At 42.8% G+C, this 18,102-nt stretch overlaps 1 protein-coding gene across 19 annotated transcripts in view; it reads left to right on the forward strand.

Annotated features, from left to right (window-relative positions):
- Positions 1-18,102, forward strand: part of PTPRT (protein tyrosine phosphatase receptor type T) — a 938,880-nt gene that overhangs the window by 315,671 nt on the left and 605,107 nt on the right. For all 19 annotated transcript variants that reach the window (XM_053243888.1, XM_053243897.1, XM_053243900.1 and 16 more), the window contains 2 exons: positions 9,693-9,964; positions 15,191-15,272. In XM_053243888.1, coding sequence (XP_053099863.1) covers positions 9,693-9,964; positions 15,191-15,272 — 354 coding nt within the window. The remainder of the gene's footprint in view (positions 1-9,692; positions 9,965-15,190; positions 15,273-18,102) is intronic.

The raw sequence follows: 18,102 nt of genomic DNA on the forward strand, positions 1-18,102 counted from the left end.
GCTCCCTGTCATTTTAGTAGGGTGTGGTGTTTTTTTAGGGGAAAGTGGGGGAAAGAATTCCTCAGCCACTTTACATAATCCAGGCTGATCTGAGCATATAAAATTCTTTTTTTTTCATATTCAGAAAACTGACAGCAAGAGCAAGATATTAATTATAATCACCTGTTGATCAAAGCACATTAAATTAAGCTGACCTAATATTCAGCCTGTTTGAAAGACTGTGCCTACATTAATAAGTACAAAAATTGCGGCCTTTCACAACATGGAAAATATTGCCTCTTTCTCAGCTTTAGGATTATATTTCCTGTAGTTTTGACATATTTGCAGATTTACAAATGGAAATGGCAGTATGGATGGGGGGGGATGATGATGATGATGATAAGTTGCTTTAGATTGTCTGTGTGTCCCAGAAAATAACCAGTTCTCATATATAAGGAGAAAAATATGTTTCTGGTTCCTTTCTTTATTCAGAAAACTGCACAGTGTGGTGATTCTTACAGCATTAAATTAACTAATGGTGTAAGCTCCTGTTAGTTTGCGCCATGGAGTCTGCTCAATGGCTTTAATATGAGAAGCATGTGCATACACTAATTTTGTTTAGACAACTTATGCATGTTAACAGTCGGGAGGGGATGGGTCAGGACTGCACTCACGGACTCTACTCCTTTCATAACTTCTGTACCAGCCTGTATGCACAAACAGGAACCCTGCAAGAGTCCTGGATCCTGTGTGTATGCACATAGGCTCCATAGAGAACTAAAAATGAATGCAAACAGAGCAGGGCCAGTGGATGCAATCCCAAGCAGAAATATGTTGCCTGAATAGGGCTACTATCTGTGTGTGTCACAAACATTTTCTGAGAGTTGTTCCCCCCCCCCATAGTCAACTGGAATCCACACTCATATATGCATGGACGTACTCTGCTCACGTATGAAAGTAATTTTATTTTCAGCAACTCCTGTGCCCTGAAACTAATGTTTAAAGATGGCTCAGTTTACAAATAGACAAAGAAATAATCTGGTGGTTTTATCAGGAAAAAATGGACTTGCCATGATAGATAATGTTTGTTTTTCATTGTGAAAGCCATCACTAAATACACAGTGAAAACCATCACTAAATACACAGGGCAGTTTGATGGTATATCTGAGTCAGCCTGCCTACCATGTGATTAGGGGCGAGCATGAGTAGAGTGCTTGAGGGTGGAGACCTGGCCTTGCGGTAGTGAGTCTGAGTTTTTCACTCTGCTAAGCAGGGCCCACCCTGATCATATGCTTCCAGCCCAGCCACACACAACAACAAATATTTATATACCATTTTCCAACAAAAGTTTCCAAAGTGGTTTAGGTAAAGGTAAAGTGTGCCATTGAGACAGGGTCGATTCCTGGTGACCACAGAGCCCTGTGGTTTTCTTTGGTAGAATATGGGATGGGTTTACCATTGCCTCCTCCTACGCAGTATGAGATGATGCCTTTCAGCATCTTCCTATATCGTTGCTGTGCGATATAGGTGTTATACCAGTGGGGATTTGAATTGGCAACTTCTGGCTTGCTAATCAAGTAATTTCCCCGCTGCGCCATAAGGCAGTTTACACAGAGAAATAATAAATAAATAAGATGTATCCCTATCCCCAAAGGGCTCAGAGTTTAAAAAGAAACCTCAAGAAAGACACCAGCACACTCTGTGGAGAATCCTCCAATGCACTGTGCTTGGCATGCAGTGCATTGTGGGATGCCTGGAGGCCAGGATGTATCATCCCAACCTCTGGAGTTGCGCGCTGCTTGGCCAAGCTCTGCTTGTCTGGGAGTGTAGTCTGCACTTCCAGCAACATGTGTGTGCTTGCCTGGGGGGAAGGTAAAATTTGCACAGCCTCCCCACACCCATCCTACCACTTTCCCACCTGGTTGTGACCCTTTTAACTCTTAACCTGATTAGCACAGTATTGGCTACAAGCTGTAAGTTATTGTCAATGGAAATTAAATCACTCTCTAGGTCATTTAACTTCATCTTTTTCTTAGTTTGCAGGTGATGTCATAGCCACCTTTTAAAACTATGGATGAGACCAGCAAATTTGGTCTGGGGGTTGGTGTAAAATCTCTTCTACATTTTATTATTTTTAACTGTGAGCTGACTCCTTCCCATGATATTATTCTTACTACATATTCTAAGGTCCTGTACCTGTATCATGAAAATTTGATTTCGGCCAAGATGCTATGTGGTGCTAGATTCATTTGCACTACCACGCTGAACAGGGCTCTTTTCTTCAAAATATATTTAGTCCTGCACTTGAGAATTTTATGTAGCAAGGAGAGCATAACTGGCCTTATCCAACCCCAGCACAATACCTTTAGTGACAGTTGCTGGTGTCTACCTAATGTTTCTTTTTAAACTGTGAGCCCTTCGGGGACAAGGAGCATTCTTTGGTTGTTTTTCTGTGTAAATTGCTTTGAAAACTTCTGTTGAAAAGCAGTATATGATGATGATTATGATATTTATTTATTTATTTAGTTAGTTAGTTAGTTAGTTAGTTAGTAGTAGTAGTAGTAGTAGTAGTAGTAGTAGTATTTGTTCCTCTTTTTTCCAAATGGAACTTTCAAGAGCCCTGTGCCTATAGGGAGGTCATTCTCATGACCAAAATCATTGGGGCCAAGGAGGGCTGGTGGAGAGGCAGGACACAACCTACCTTCCCTCACATGATCCTCGCTGTTTCAGGATTGCTCACGCTATGCACCTACACAAGTGGTGCACAAGCAGCGAGCACGGAGGAGGAAAGCAGGCTGTGGCCTCCTGCATCCCACAATGCACTGTATGAGGAGTGTGGTACTTGGGGGATTTCCCCACTGCCAGGCGCTCTTTCTGCCTGGCTCTATGGAAGCTTGGGCTGCTGGCAGCCCAAGCTTCCACATGACCAGGCGGTGATGTACAGTTATTCACAACTTGGGTTGAACACAGGTACAGTATTACACTTCACATCTGTACCATGCATTTGAAGAATCTGTACCCAGGCTCACTTTTAACATGAACGCAGGTGCAGTCATTCATACAAACACAAGTATGAGAGCACCATAATGTCTTGACAGGGCTAAGGTAGCTTATATAACTAAAACAAATTATACAATAAAACAATCAACTGTTTAATTTTTTTTTAAAAACCCAAAACAAATGAACATGCAGTAAATAAAACACAAAAGCCCTTACAGGCAAGCACTGCAGAAGCAATTAGCTGACAGCAGATAAGGCTTTGCTGAACAAGTAACACATCTGCCTTTCCTTTTTACCTAGAACAGAGGCAGTGTAGGTGGTTGGGAGATAATAGCAACAACTCCTAAATGTAGTAGCAAAGACTGAAAACTCTACTGGTTCCCAGTGATTGTTATAGTAGTGGTGGTTGCTTATATTACTGCCAATTTACGTAACTTGCAGTGCCTGAGAAGTTTTCTTTGTTATAGCTTTGCTATTCCAGATAACCAAACTGATTAAAATCCGTATTAAATATGTTTATTAATTTTAACTTATCTCAGACTTAAGATAGCTTCATAAACTATGCCCTTATTTCAGTTTACTCAACTGTCACCTGTACTGGTTTGGAACATGCACATTGATTTTTGTGCACCGCATATATTAAAAACCAGGTGATAATTAAACAGGCTTAATCAGTTGACAGCCCACATATGCATGCACACACAAATGTAAATGTGCAAAAAAAAAGTTTGCAGTATTTGGGTTATACTGGGTGTCCATCTGTGTTTAGATACTGTCAGTAGATGCAGGCTTGGATGTATATCCATTGGCCACTCCATGTGTTACCCAGACTGTGCATGATTTATTTCCCTAGATTTTAACCCTTTGCTTTAATGCAACTACTTGAGATTTCCTAATGGTAAGATAGCATAATTGGGGGAGGAATGAAGTTCAGGGAGTCAACATGGGGCAAATGTTAAAGCAGCCCCTCTGCACATGCTGAAGTCCTGATAGAGATTCATTCTCTCTCCCTCTTATACCACCCCTCCCATCCCCACTCCCCAGGGCTTTTTATTTGGAAAATTCAGAACTGCTCAAAGGTATATGACTATGAGTGCTTTTAGGAAGACCCACAAACATGCCTGATCTCTCAGGCTAACTGAAATTAAATCTAAACTCTTTAATTGTTTTATCCTGTGAATTTTTAAAACTTCTTTATTCTGTGAAATTGTTTTATTTTTACTCTATTTCATGTACGTTTTTTTTAAAAATTGCATACACTGCCTAGAGATACACATCAGGTGGTATGTAAATATGAATTAAAATAAAATAAAATAATTCATGTGTGTACCACCACTAGAAGACGCATGTGTGCATTTTCCTTGTCTGTGTACATATGCCTTGTGGCCTAGAGTCATATTTCGTGACATTTAGAAGCCTACATAGACTGGGAGAGAATCTAACATAATGCTGATTTTGCATAGCTTGAACTTTGGAACTGCGCAAACGTTTTCAAACTACGCACTTTGTGTTTGGTTACACATTTTTTAAAAGTGTCACCAACAACGCTCACTCACTGCTTTTTGAAGGAAAAGAAAAATGCTGGAGAGTTCCAGTCATGGGAGTCTGAAGAATATGCTGTCTGGTGCTAAGTGTGCATCAGTACTGCAGTGCAGATAGAGAGAATTTACATGTGCATGAACATCCAAATGTCCATCCATGCACCTTTCCTATATATTTCCATTGCAGTGTGGGGTTTGAACACAGTGACTCCTAATCAGAGGAGCCTGGTATGTCTTTGGATGATAAAGTCTCAAATGAACAGGGGCGTAGCGAGGCCCCCGGGACAAAATCTTTGTAGGGGTTCCCCCCAAAGCACACGTGCCCCAAGCCATGCCACCTGCATCTGACATCAGACACAAGGAGTGGGGCAACTAACATCTCCCACCACCCCTGCCCTATGCCACCACACTTGACCTACCGCCGCTTCTTAGCTTTGCCCCCGTGACAGTGGCGGGCGCTGTGGCTGGGCCGCGCCTCTCCAGCCAGCCAGTGTGCCTCTCTCTCTCTCTCACCAACTGGCTGAACTGACGACATGGACATGCGACTTCCATAGTTGAACTGCAGAGGTGTGCAGTTCAACTGGCCGGCCAGTGCGAGAGAGAGAGGCATGCCAGCCGGTCAGAGAGGCCCGGCCCAGCTGCAGCACCCGCCGTCACACAGGGGCAAAGATAAGAAGCAGCAGTGGGGCAAGGGCAGGGGTGGCAGGGCAAGGGTGCAGTGGGGCGATCTGCTGGGGGGCCCCTGTCCCTCTGGGCCCAGGGACATTTGTCTATGCGTGTCCAATGGACACTACACCCATGCAAATGAGAATCCCCCAGAATCACCCCAGCACTCCCTGAGCAGGTAACTCCACCTGAGGAACCCCTGATAATTATGCCATGTGACACACCCATTTGAACATAAACACAGACACACACGCATGCACACAATTTCTGTGAGAGAAACTACACTGTGAGAGAAAAGCTCATGTGGGCCAATATTGCCAATGTCTTTTCTTCTCAATAGAGTACGTATGGCTGCTCACTGAGCAGAATTGAGCAGAATGTTTCTCTGGCTCATCTGGGTGCTGTCACACTGCTGCAACATGGCTTATAAAAGAAAAGAGAACTTCAATAGGTTAGAAGTGAGGCAAGCCTTTCCAGAATCCATCTTCTGTGAACTGCAAGGGGGCTAGCAGAGAAATACATGTGTAGTATGACTTGGCGGCAGCATTAGAACTGAGAATGTCAAGAGGACTGCATTTGATTAAAAATTGCTATGCCTGAGTGCTGAAATGGATATTCCTTCTTCTCCGATGCCCCCCTCCCCCAATCTCTTATTACTTTTCGTTCGTTTTCCTGAAGGCATACATGAACACATTCACAAAGCAGATTCTTTAAAGAGAATTAAACTAATAATTCTGATTATGTTTGTTGCTAGAGGGCTCTCCCCCGCACTTTGGATGCTTTTCTCACAATGTGCTGCTGAACTGTGGATGCTTGTCTCACAACTTGCTGCTGTGGATTCGATGGCTGTGTTCCTTTTTTTTACTTCTCAGATAACTTTAGCCCTATTCAGGCTTCAAACACACACCAGTAGCATAGGAGCAACATCCATAATGTCCATGGCCCACTTTTGCTGGGGAGTAGCTATGAGTAATTTATGGGGGTGTGGGTAGTCATGTGAGTTTCCCCCACCTGACATGGCTGGCGACTCAAGGGGACCTGAGAGCTTCAAGTTATGATTCTATTGGACCATGTTTTCTTTCCCCTCCTTCAAATGCTTCTGTAATCCACACTTCTTCAGCAAAGAAACTGAATCTGGAAGTGGGCATTGTGTCTCTGATCAGGCTTTTTTTAAACCAGTGTAGAATTATGCTCCCTCTTTTTTAATGAGTTACTGGGGTCATGACTCCAGATCCCTTCCCCCTAAACTGGGGTATGAGGTGAACAGGTCAGGGGATGAGAAAGGATAAGAGCCTACAACCCAGACCATGGGTGATCCCATGCTGCCAGGTCTGCGCCACACACACACACACACACACACACACACACACACACACACACACACGGAGAATGAGAGAAGCCAGTCATCAGCACCCCCACCACAACCCAAAGAGATGGACCTCTGACCTGGAGAAGTCCCTTGAGAACCTACCAGTCCAAGCAGATGTCCCCAAGCCCAGCTCAAGCCAAGGCAGACAATTGGGCAAAGCCAAAACCAGGAGAGGAGAGCTGGTCTTGTGGTAGCAAGCATGACTTGTCCCCATAGCTAAGCAGGGTCTGCCCTGGTTGTATCTGAATGGGAGACTTGATGTGTGAGCACTGTAAGATATTCCCCTCTGGGGATGGAGCCGCTCTGGGAAGAGCAGAAGGTTTCAAGTTCCCTCCCTGGCTTCTCCAAGATAGGGCTGAGAGAGATTCCTGCCTGCAACCTTGGAGAAGCCGCTGCCAGTCTGTGAAGACAATACTGAGCTAGATAGACCAATGGTCTGACTCAGTATATGGCAGTTTCCTATGTTCCTATGTAAATACCAGAGGCTCAGAGAAGGGGCAAGGCCAATCCACTGCTTGGGCGGTGGCAGCTATAAATACCAGGATTCGGCTCCAAGCATCTGTGGGAGCAACATTTATCTGTGCTGTTCCAACCAGGTCTTTTGCTTTCCTGTTGGAGCTATCCAAAGTGCGGATACCTATTCTCCCGGAGCTTTCTAAAGTCTATTCCTCTTGGATCTCTGCTTTGACAGAAGCCTTAGCATGGCCTTGGAAAGGATAGCTGCTCAAAGATGGAGAGAAAGGCAAGCAATATAGCAGAATTTGATGGACTTCCCTTATTTCTGGACTCTTAAAATAGCTGTTCTTTATGGGGAAGGTGTTGATCCTCCTGCAGCACAGACCCCTTTTCTTCCTGCTGTGCCATGCCAGTGCTATTCCTTTATTTTATTTATTTTATTGTTCAGTTTTCATACCGCCTTTCATAATGCATCTCAAGGTAGTTTACAAAAGTTAAAATACAATAAAATTCAATAAAAGTTGCATTTAAAACCTTAGTTAAACATTAAAAACATTTTTTTAAAGGTTTTTATAATGGTACACAGAAGTAGGAAGCTGAGAAACCTGCCTCTAAGGGGTAAAAGCCTGAACCAATAAAAAAGCCTTTAGATGTTTAAAAAACAAAAACAAAACAGCCACAGATGTCAAAAAGCAGATATTCACTGGGAGAGCGTTCCAAAGCCTGGAGGCAGCAGCAGAGAAGGCCCTGTCTTGCGTATGTGACAGTTTAGCCTCTCTCACTGTCAGCACATTGAGCAAAGGGCCCTCTGATTATTTTGTTGGGTTGGCAGAAACTTTTGGGAGCAGGGGATCCTCCAGGAATCTAGGGCCCAAACCATTAAGAGCTTTAAAGGTAATAACCAGCACCTTGAACTGGATCTGGAAACAAATTTGCAACCAATGCAGCTCTTTCAGAACAGGTGTAATATGCTCTGAGTGAGCAGTTCCAGAGAGAACCCTGGCAGCTGCATTCTGCACCAACTGAAGTTTCCAAATATTCTTCAAGGGTAGCCCCACATAAAGCACATGCAGTAATCCAGCTGTGATGTGACTAAGGCATGGGTAACTGTGGCCAGATCTGCCTTCTTGAGAAAGCGATGCAGCTTCTGCACTAGCTGAAGCTATGCAAAGGGACCCTAACCACCACCTCCACCTCAGCACCCAGGAGCAGAGCCCTTGGGTCCAGCAACACCCCCCAAGCTGCACACTTGCTCTTTCAAGGAGATGGTGCAGTGGGGAAAAGATTTGATTAGCAAGCCAGAGGTTGCCAGTTTGAATCCCCACTGGTATGTTTCCCAGACTATGGGGAACACCTATATCGGGCAGCAGAGATATAGGAAGATGCTGAAAGGCATAATCTCATACTGCATGGGAGGAGGCAATGGTAAACCCCTCCTGTATTCTACCAAAGACAACCACAGGGCTCTGTGGTTACCAGGAGTCGACACCGACTCGACGGCACACAACCCCATCCAGAGCTGGTAGAATCATCCTATCCTGATTTGGCTTTCCTGCTGACCAATAGCACCTCTGTCTTGTCTGGATTTAGCCTCAGTTTTAACCTTCCACACTTGTGGGCATTTGAAAGGTGTTTTTCTTGAGCCAGTCAAGAAAATGCACCACTCTCTTGCTGTGGTACATGAGCAAAAATGGATGTTCTAATGTACTATGGTCAATGTAGGCTAGCTTATGAACCTAGAGACCATGGAATACAATACCAGAGTGTGCTATATATTCTATAGCACATCCTATATTCTGCAAGGCAAGGTTCATCGTTCAAGAGCTCAGTCCATGTGGTAGGTCCAAGTGGACCATGGAAGATCTTAGAAACTAGAATAACAGATTTACTTCCTGGTGAGCCAGAATAATTTACTTCCTGGTGAGCCAGAATAAAGTTCTTCTGAAGATATATAAAGGTGGTGGAACTCCATGGGTAAAACTTGAGGGTTGCGGCAGGGTGGGGGTGGGATGTCTGGTGGTATAAAGTTTAACAACCCCCCTGCTTTATTGCTTTCTGCTGTTGGAATGCTATCTGTTGGATGCTATCTGCTGTTGGAATTCTATGTAGATAATAGATCCCCCCCAATAGTTAGGGTCCTGCCCTAGTGCCATAGACCTACTTCTTCGCGCCCAAGTGATCCGTGTCCTTCATCACTAATGTATTGTAGATTGTAGATTTAGTCATTTTATAAAAGTCGCCTGCTTGGTTTGTGCCTTATGTGCAATTTGGAGGGTAATGCATGAGAAGTTAGTGTGATGAAGATGAAATGTGTATGCTCTTCTTGCTTGGCGTCAATATTTTCCTGTCAGCTAACTTGAAATCCAGAGATGAAAATTTGAAAATAGCAATAAATAGTATTCTTTAACTATGATGGAAGCAGTGGATAACAAATATTTGTATTCCTGTAATTTTTCTGTCTCTCACCACCCCCGCCCCCCCAAAAATGCAGCATAAAATAATAGGCTTTTGTTCTTTGAGATGAACACATGTTTTGTTTTCTGACTGCTGTGCAGGGTAGATTGTTTGGAATTACTGGCTGTTCATCATGGGTATTGTTCTGGTGGAAGAGAGGGAAATTAATGACCTTATTGTCTATGTTGTTCTCATCTTTCTTCCTCTTTTTTCCTACTTATCTCTAGGCTCCTTCATGATGGTGAACAGCTCTGGGAGGGCATCGGGGCAAAAAGCTCACTTGCTTTTACCAACACTGAAGGAAAATGATACACATTGCATTGACTTCCATTACTACCTGGCCAGTCGAGACCGCTCCAGTCCTGGATCATTGAATGTGTATGTGAAGGTTAATGGTGGACCTCAAGGCAACCCTATCTGGAATGTCTCTGGGATTGTTACGGAGGGATGGGTGAAGGCAGAACTTGCCATCAGCACATTCTGGCCACACTTTTATCAGGTGTGTTTCTCTTTTCTTACACCCAAAGGGCTATTCCATTTAATTGACATCATTTGGTGTCCAGACTGTATTTTTGGGAATATAAATTTTAATTCTGAAATAACTTTTATTTCCCCTATCCCCAGGTATCACAGAGCTTTCTTTTATTAATATTAAAAGAACTCTTGGTTCTTTTATGAATATTAACACTGAATAAGCAAAAGATGGTAGCACACATTTGTTGTATGATACGCAAAATAGCAGCTAGTTGTTTCTGCTGCAGAAATAAACTTTGTTAGAGCTGAAATTAGTATTGGCAGTGAACTTGTAAATTAGATCATATGCAAATTCAGGTATCTAATGAAGGCAATAAGCACTCAGATTGCATTTCTAGCATTTATTCTAGTTTTTAGAGCAAGGACAAATTCCTTTGGTCCTGTACTTTTGCAGAAATTGTGACTGGAGAAGTTTTTGCATGGTATCTGAGACAATACTGTGAAATATTCACTACACTTAAATGCCACATTGGGCAGCAGCCCTGGGGATAAGAGTTTCTGCAGCAACACACAAATGTGCCCTGTTAGGATTTTCCATACTGCAGCCCGTTTTTTAATTCACTGCCTAAGTTAGAGTAAAACATTTACTTGTATAGGAAATGAGAGGAATGCAACGTGGAACACTCTTTTGACAGGTTTTCTCAACCCCTGTGATGACAGCTAAATGGGAATTTGGGAGTGTGTGTGCACCAGGTTAATTACCGATTCTTAATTACAATAAGAGGAGAGCTGGTCTTGTGGTAGCAAGCATGACTTGTCCCCATAATTAAGCAGGGTCTGCCCTGGTCGCATATGAATGGGAGACTTGATATGTGAGATTCCTGCCTGCAACCTTGGAGAAGCTGCTGCCAGTCTGTGAAGACAATATTGAACTAGATAGACCAATGTTCTGACTCAGTATATGGCAGTTTCCTAACCCACCCACTATGTGAGAATACACACCTCCACTAGAACAGGCTTTCTCAGCGTTGGGTCCCCAGATGTTATTGGACTTCAACTCCCATAATCCCCAACCAAAGGCCACTGGAGCTGGGGTTTATGGGAGTTGAAGTCCAGTAACATCTGTGGTCCCAATGTTGAGAATCCCTGCACTAGAAGATGTCTCCTTCCAGATCGCACCCTTTTCTCATTCCTATGCTTGCAGATGCAAGCTAGTGCTTCAATATCCACAGATAATTGTGGTACTCCAAGGTTGAAATATTCACAGAAATTGACTTATTTCACACATCCCTACTAACCAATGTAGTAAGGCTGGCATGGCTTTATTTTACCTTGCCAATTATACATGACAAGTACATGGAATGCATTAATGTGCTTTAAGATTGTGAGAGCTGCTACTTAATGTTCTAGAGTAGAGAGCTCAGAACTCGGTTCTGCTCTTGTGTTGCAAACACTAACTGATGAATCCAGGCAATGTATGCACCATACAAAACAGATGTACCAATATTGCCTTTGATGGGCTTTATCCTGTCAAAAAGGAACATAAGCATCAGGCCCAACTGGCAATACTACGTCCTTCTAACCCCTGGCACCTGAGGATATTCAATTACTTGATCTAGTTCAGATGTTTCTTCTACTGTCAGCATATTTCTTTAATATGGTTTGCCTCTGACTGCTCTTTTCATTTTCTCTCTAGGGTTTGCAGCTTTCCCATGAGCTTTAGCATCATCCCAAATTGCATGCCAGAGTCACGACTCAGCTACTTTGGGACATCCCAAAATCCTAATGAATGACTTATGCTTCATGTTATTTATTCACAAAAATAACTTTCAATGACTGAATGCTATCAGTAATATATTTAACATTTTGCCTAAGTTGAAAGAAATATTGTGCGTTACATCAAATGCCTTTTTAATTAGGCATATGCATATGAGTTAGAATTGAGAGATGCATTCATTTCATTTCTGATTATTAATCCTTTATGCATAATTACATTTTGGCAGCTCATTGAAAGGTTATTTAAATAAATGAAAAAGGTGACATACTTGCTTTTTAAAACCTGAAAGGATTTCATTTATTTATTTGAAAAAAGTTCAAACAAAACATGTATAAATACATTCAGTCTGGATTGTTGCATTTTAAAAATATTTTTACAACGGTAATTGGCAGATGCAACTTCTCAGTTAATGCCTCTGAAGGTGGTGAAAGGTTATCATGGAGCATCAAGGGTTACCATCTTGACGAGACCTATGTTCTAATAACAGCAAAACCAAGTTCTGTTATCCTTCTTGGACAATTTCTTCAGGGTGCAATACGATGTGATAGAAGACATGGGGCTGCTACTTAAAACTGCACTCCCCCCTTGCCTAGCTCTCCTTCTTCTCCCTGTAATACCTAGTGAAACTCAAGCATGTTGATGATGTTGCACCATGTCAGTATATGACAAAACCCCATCAATTGCCACCAATGATATCAAGTAGGAACAAGGAAACTTGCTGTGTGTCAATGACTTCCATCCTGGGTAATGATCTTGACAAGTCAGGATCATTACAAGTCTTGACACTGATAATTCAGGATCAGTGCTATTCCCAGCCCTGACCCCAGCCAAACCAAAGCCTGAGAAAACCTAGTAGTTGAAGTCTTGCAAAACAGCACCCTTGCAGCCTGAGCAACCCAAAGCAGTACTCTCAGAACCTGTGTCCCTGAGGGGCCACATCTCCTACAGTGTTGTACTACCTGATATCTGTACATCAGCCCTATCACTAGGCTAGGGAGTATCATGTAGAGAGGAAGAAACTGCTAGTCTCCAGGCTGGAAGGTTGCCTCTTTTATGGTTTTCCACCTCCAGACAGAAAAGCAGAATCCAGGAGGGGATACTGAGCACAGAGGATTTAAGAGTTTACTCTACCCATTGGTGGTCCACTGTGCGAAACAGGATGGTGGACTAGATGGGCCTTGGGCCTGATCCAGCAGGGCTGTTCTTATGTTCTTATGTACCTGACTGCTCTTGAATAATCTTGTCCCTTGGAGCTATCCATGGTGCTGCAATCCAATTTTCCTCACTATGCCATGTCTTGATTTGGCTCAGCTCATCTCACTGCCTTTTGGACCTTGTGGGCTCTTGTCCATGGGATGGAACAAGACATTGTGTGACATTACCACACTGTGAATTTCATTAGGTATTACAGAAGAGAGGTAGAGAGACAAGCTGAAGACAAAATAGGCAGCAGTCCATGTCTTCCATAATGCCTAGGTCCACTCTGACACACATAGAGGAGGACCGCAGATTACCACAGGCAACAAAACTGCAGATAATGAGGCATTGCGTCTATGGGATCACAAAGGTTAGGTTCCCAGACTTCAGAATACCATGAAAATGGGCCAAACAAAGTGCCCTATCTTGCTACACGGGCCTTCAGGAGTCCAGTGATGCCCCCCCCCCGCTCAATATTCGGTGAAAAATCATGCAGTTTTTTAAAAGAGAAATGAGCCACAAAATGGCTCTTTTTTAAAAAAGGCAGTCAGAAATGACCTCTCGAGTAACTTCCGGCCACCCCCCAACCCGTGGAGACCCGAATTTAAACACTTATTTTCCCATTTTTCTCTGTTTGCTGAGGTCGGGTGTTCATTACCCAACCGCGGATATGCAAAACCGCGAGTCCATGGATAGTGAGGTATGCCTGTACTGTTGAGGGATATATCTATAGCCTAGTTTTGAAATCCCAAAGGTAGTTTGTTTTTAGCTGCTGTTCTGAATATATTCTCTCATATCCCATGACAAAGCACTTCAGTGCAACATTTGCAATTCTTTTAACTCAATCTGAGCTTTGCTGTCAAAAATATCTGGGTCAATAATCATGGCAACACTCTCTGATTATGATAACAAGATCAGAACAAGTAATTTCCATTTCTGGAGTTACCTCGCTGTTCACACTTTACACAAATGAGGACTTTATGCCTTGCACAGGCTCTGAGGGACTAGAATAGGTAGGTGCAGGGCTTTTACTAGTAATATGATCTGCAGCAAGGACTTATAGGAGATATACAAAGAAACTTTGTCTGAGCTGTAGCTCGGTTTGGTCAGGGACATTCCGAATTTTGTGTTGCATAAGCTCCTGGATCGCACAGTCCCTTACTCAGAAGCTTCCCTAAGCTAAGCAGTAGGGATGTATGGAGGCTGGGGGAAAGTCCTGGTCTCCAGGAATCCCCCAATGCACCATTTTTATTTATTTTATTTTAGTAACATATTTTATACCGCCCAAAACATACGTCTCTGCAAGCTTACCATGCAAGCAGCGCGGTGCTTTGGGGGATTTTTCTCCTGTGAAGCAGGTACGCTAGGCACCCAATTCTGTGTGTGCTCGTGCTGTGTGCAGCCCAAGTGCACACATGACCCCGGTCCTGGGGTTAAGGATGTGCTCACACCCTTAAACCCTGGCTAAAGTCCAGGATAAAAAGTAGGGATAGGTGGGAGGGCAGCGCCAGGATCAATCCCTGTCTTGGCACAGAAGCAGCCTAACACAGACTGGGCTACCCTAGCTTGGGTTAGGCTGCTCGTGAGAACAGCCTTAATGTCTGCCACAATGATTGGGAAGGGTGGGACATAATGATGTTAAGGTATCAATTCTCAGTTGTACTATATGTTATGGAACAGGAGGAGAATTTGATATGGTAGCTGCCATTTCCATTCTTTCTTATAGTTCTCCCATCATGATCCTGGGGTTAAATCTGTTCTCCACCCAGGTTGAAAGCTGACTTTGTGCTTTTTATTCTTAAGAGCAAATTCATTTAACATCCATAGGTTTTCTTTCCCTGGGTGGAGCTGTGATGCAGAGTCTTCCACTGGCACAGTTCCTATTATGTAGGTGGAACACTGCGTAGCACATCAGCCACTGTTAATTGCCTTCCAAGGGGTGGGAGTTGTTTTGAAGTATTGGGATATGGAGAAACGATCTAAGAAAATCTTCCAAAATTTCTTCTTGGGAGGAACCCTGAAATCCTAAGAGAATTTCCACTTGGGGGGGGGAGTCTCTTCACTGACTTTTTTCTACCACTTTGAGCAGTGGTTAGGTATTTAATCTGGTTATAGTCTGTGGATGGTGAAAATAGTTTATATGCTGATTGGGGAATATCTGCCACCAGATTGGAAGCTTGAATGAATGTTTTGAGCTTAGGTTCTTTAAGAGAAAATAGTTAAAAGATGATTTCACATTGTTTATTTAAGATGCCTGTTTTTCAATATGTATTGCAGGTAATATTTGAATCGGTTTCATTGAAGGGACACCCTGGGTACATAGCTGTGGATGAAGTCAGAGTCCTTGCCCATCCATGCAGTAAGCACTTTTCTTTTTCACTTGTTTCTAACCATAGTAATGTGTTACACTGGGCCTTGCATCAAGAGGAGTAATTCACCCAACTCAATCAGCTCTCAAACATCTTCTTTTATCCTTTCCCAATTCTTACAGAGTGGAGGCAATCATCCCTGAATAAATACGCAATTTCTCAAGTTGTGCAACAGACAGAACTGCTCCAAATGTGTAGCTAGTGCCAAAATCATAGTCCGTTATTTAAAGGAATATAAAGCCTTGATTGTTAGCTCCGATTCATACTACTGAAGGGGAAGAATTCCTAGGTTCTGATGGCAAACCATTGAACTAACATAAGGAAGGGAGGGAAGGGGAGCCTTCATGTGCACAACTTAGCAAATTAGAGCAAAATTCACTCTGGAATAAATGCCCCGGAGTGCCTTTTCTTTAAAGGAATGTAAATCATTCTTGTGCCTCCATGAAAGGATTTAAAGAATATGTATCATTTTCAAAGCATTTGATTCTCACTGTGAAGTAGAGAGGGTAAGTCAAAGATACACTGCACTCCCCAGGCTGGTGTATTTTCTTTCAGCTGTTTTATGATCCAGATTTATTTTAAAAGCATTCAGTTCAGATTTTTTTTTTAAAAAAAAAATCTAGTTATTAGAGATGTCCAATTTGTAATATTTCAGATACAAACCTGCCTGGATCCAGGACTTGTTCATCTGTTTAACATTAGGCACAATGTTGATAAAGCACATTTTGATATATGTTTCTAGGGTTGCCAAGAAATCTGGGGGCGGGGGGAACAGTTCAACTATGTTTTTGTGATCCAGCAAGGTGAACCTACTATGGCATTTTGAAGGACTCATTGGTAGGTTCTTATGGAGCCAGAATGCTCTGTCTGTGAGTCAGGCTGTACTAGGCCTGTTCATAGATCTACACCAGTGGTTCCCAGCCTCGGTTCCTCCAGATGTTGCTGCTTTTAGTTTAGAAAAAAGATGACTGCTGGGAGACATGATAGAGGTCTATAAAATCATGCATGGTGTGGAGAAAGTGGATACAGAGAAATTCTTCTCCCTCTCTCATAACACTAGAACCAGCGGTCATCCCATGAAATTGATTGCCAGGAAATCTAGGACCAACAAACAGAAGTATTTTTTCACACAGCCACTCGCATAATCCACTTGTGGAATTCTCTGCCACAAGATGCGGTGACAGCCAATAACCTGGATGGCCCTAAGAAGGGTTTGGATAACTTCATGGAGGAGAGGTCTATCAACTAGTCGGAGGGCTGTGGGCACCTCCAGCCTCAAAGACAGGATGCTTCGGAGTACCAGTTGCAGGGGAGTGACAGCAGGAGGGAGGGCATGCCCTCATTCCAGTGGCATCTGGTGGGCCACTGTGCGAAACAGAATGCTGGACTAGATGGGCCTTGGGCCTGATCCAGCAGGGCTGTTCTTATGTACTTAAGTTCTTATGCACAACTCCCAGCATGCTCAGCCACAATAAATTGTAGCTGGGGATGATGGGAGTTGTAGTTCAGCAACATCTGGAGTAACCCAGGTTGGGAACCACTGGTCTACATGCTGACATCATCAGTATGGACTAGGGCCTAGATTCCTGCGTGCAGATCTGATCTCATGGGATCCTCTAGGGTCGAGCTGAGGGGATGGTTTATACAGCATTCAGACTGCAGCAGTCAGCCCCTGGGTAGGTGCGAATAACAGAATCTGTTGGGGCCCTAGTTATCTGTGAAATATTCTGCCCCTAAAACCAGGATGGACCCAATTACAATGGCAATGAATGCACCACTGAGAGACCTTAAAGGCCAAGTCGAAGACAGATCATCCTGGAGAGAATCTATCTATGTGGTTGCTAAGAGTCGAAACCGACTTGACGGCACTTAATCAATCAATCAAAACCTGGTAGAATGGAATATTACACCATGACATGACAATAGGAGAGTCACACATTTTGGCTGTATAAAAAATATGTTAAATAAAAATAAATAAAACATTCAGTGATCTGGATGAATGGGGTTGGAAGATGTTTTTGTTTACTTTTTCACTCACAGGGGGGGAAAAAATCCAAACCTTTATTTAGGGCTATGTCTCTTTCAATGGCCTAAGGAGAAAGGCATTAAAACTGATTTTAATTATGAAAATGACAACAATAGTATAAAAATTTCCCTGTTGCTTTTTAAGACATCTAATTTTTGTTCATGATAAACATATGAGGCACTTGTTTTCTCCATTATTAAATGTTTGTTTAAAGTTATCCCAACATTGCTAGTTTGAGAAGCCACCTTGGTTAAATGCTATTAAAGCTTCGCCCCCCGCACCCCCACCAATTATTTTCAGACTTGTTGGACCTGAGGTATTATCCTATTCAAATATCTGGAATACAGCTAGGAACTATTAGCCTGAATTTTGAGTCATCAGACGTATTTTTACTTTCCTTTTGATTCTTCTGGTAATTGCTTCCTTTTGTTTCACTTCAAAAGTGTGAAGTAGTATTATTGTAGCATCTGATCAAAATAGTAGCATTATTGTCAACTACACAGGCATCTTTGATGCATTAAGAGTTAAGGGAATGGAAGGTATGAACTGTCAAAATTGCTTGCTGTAAATATATTTCAGAAGCAGTGTTGTTTTGTACCAAGGCCTCTCCATTTCAGGTGACAGATCTATGACCCTGTCTTGGCCGACAGCTAGAACATCAATAAATTGTGACATGGATAAACTACTGACCAGCTAAAAGGGGATGGCATAGCACTATTTACCCCAGCTGAGTGGACATGGTACTTCAAAATACTGTTATGAACAGTAAATACAGGTCATCAAATGCCAGCTGG

This window comes from Hemicordylus capensis, chromosome 4 (assembly GCF_027244095.1).
Source record: "Hemicordylus capensis ecotype Gifberg chromosome 4, rHemCap1.1.pri, whole genome shotgun sequence".
In the NCBI taxonomy this organism is placed as follows: Eukaryota; Metazoa; Chordata; class Lepidosauria; order Squamata; family Cordylidae; genus Hemicordylus; species Hemicordylus capensis.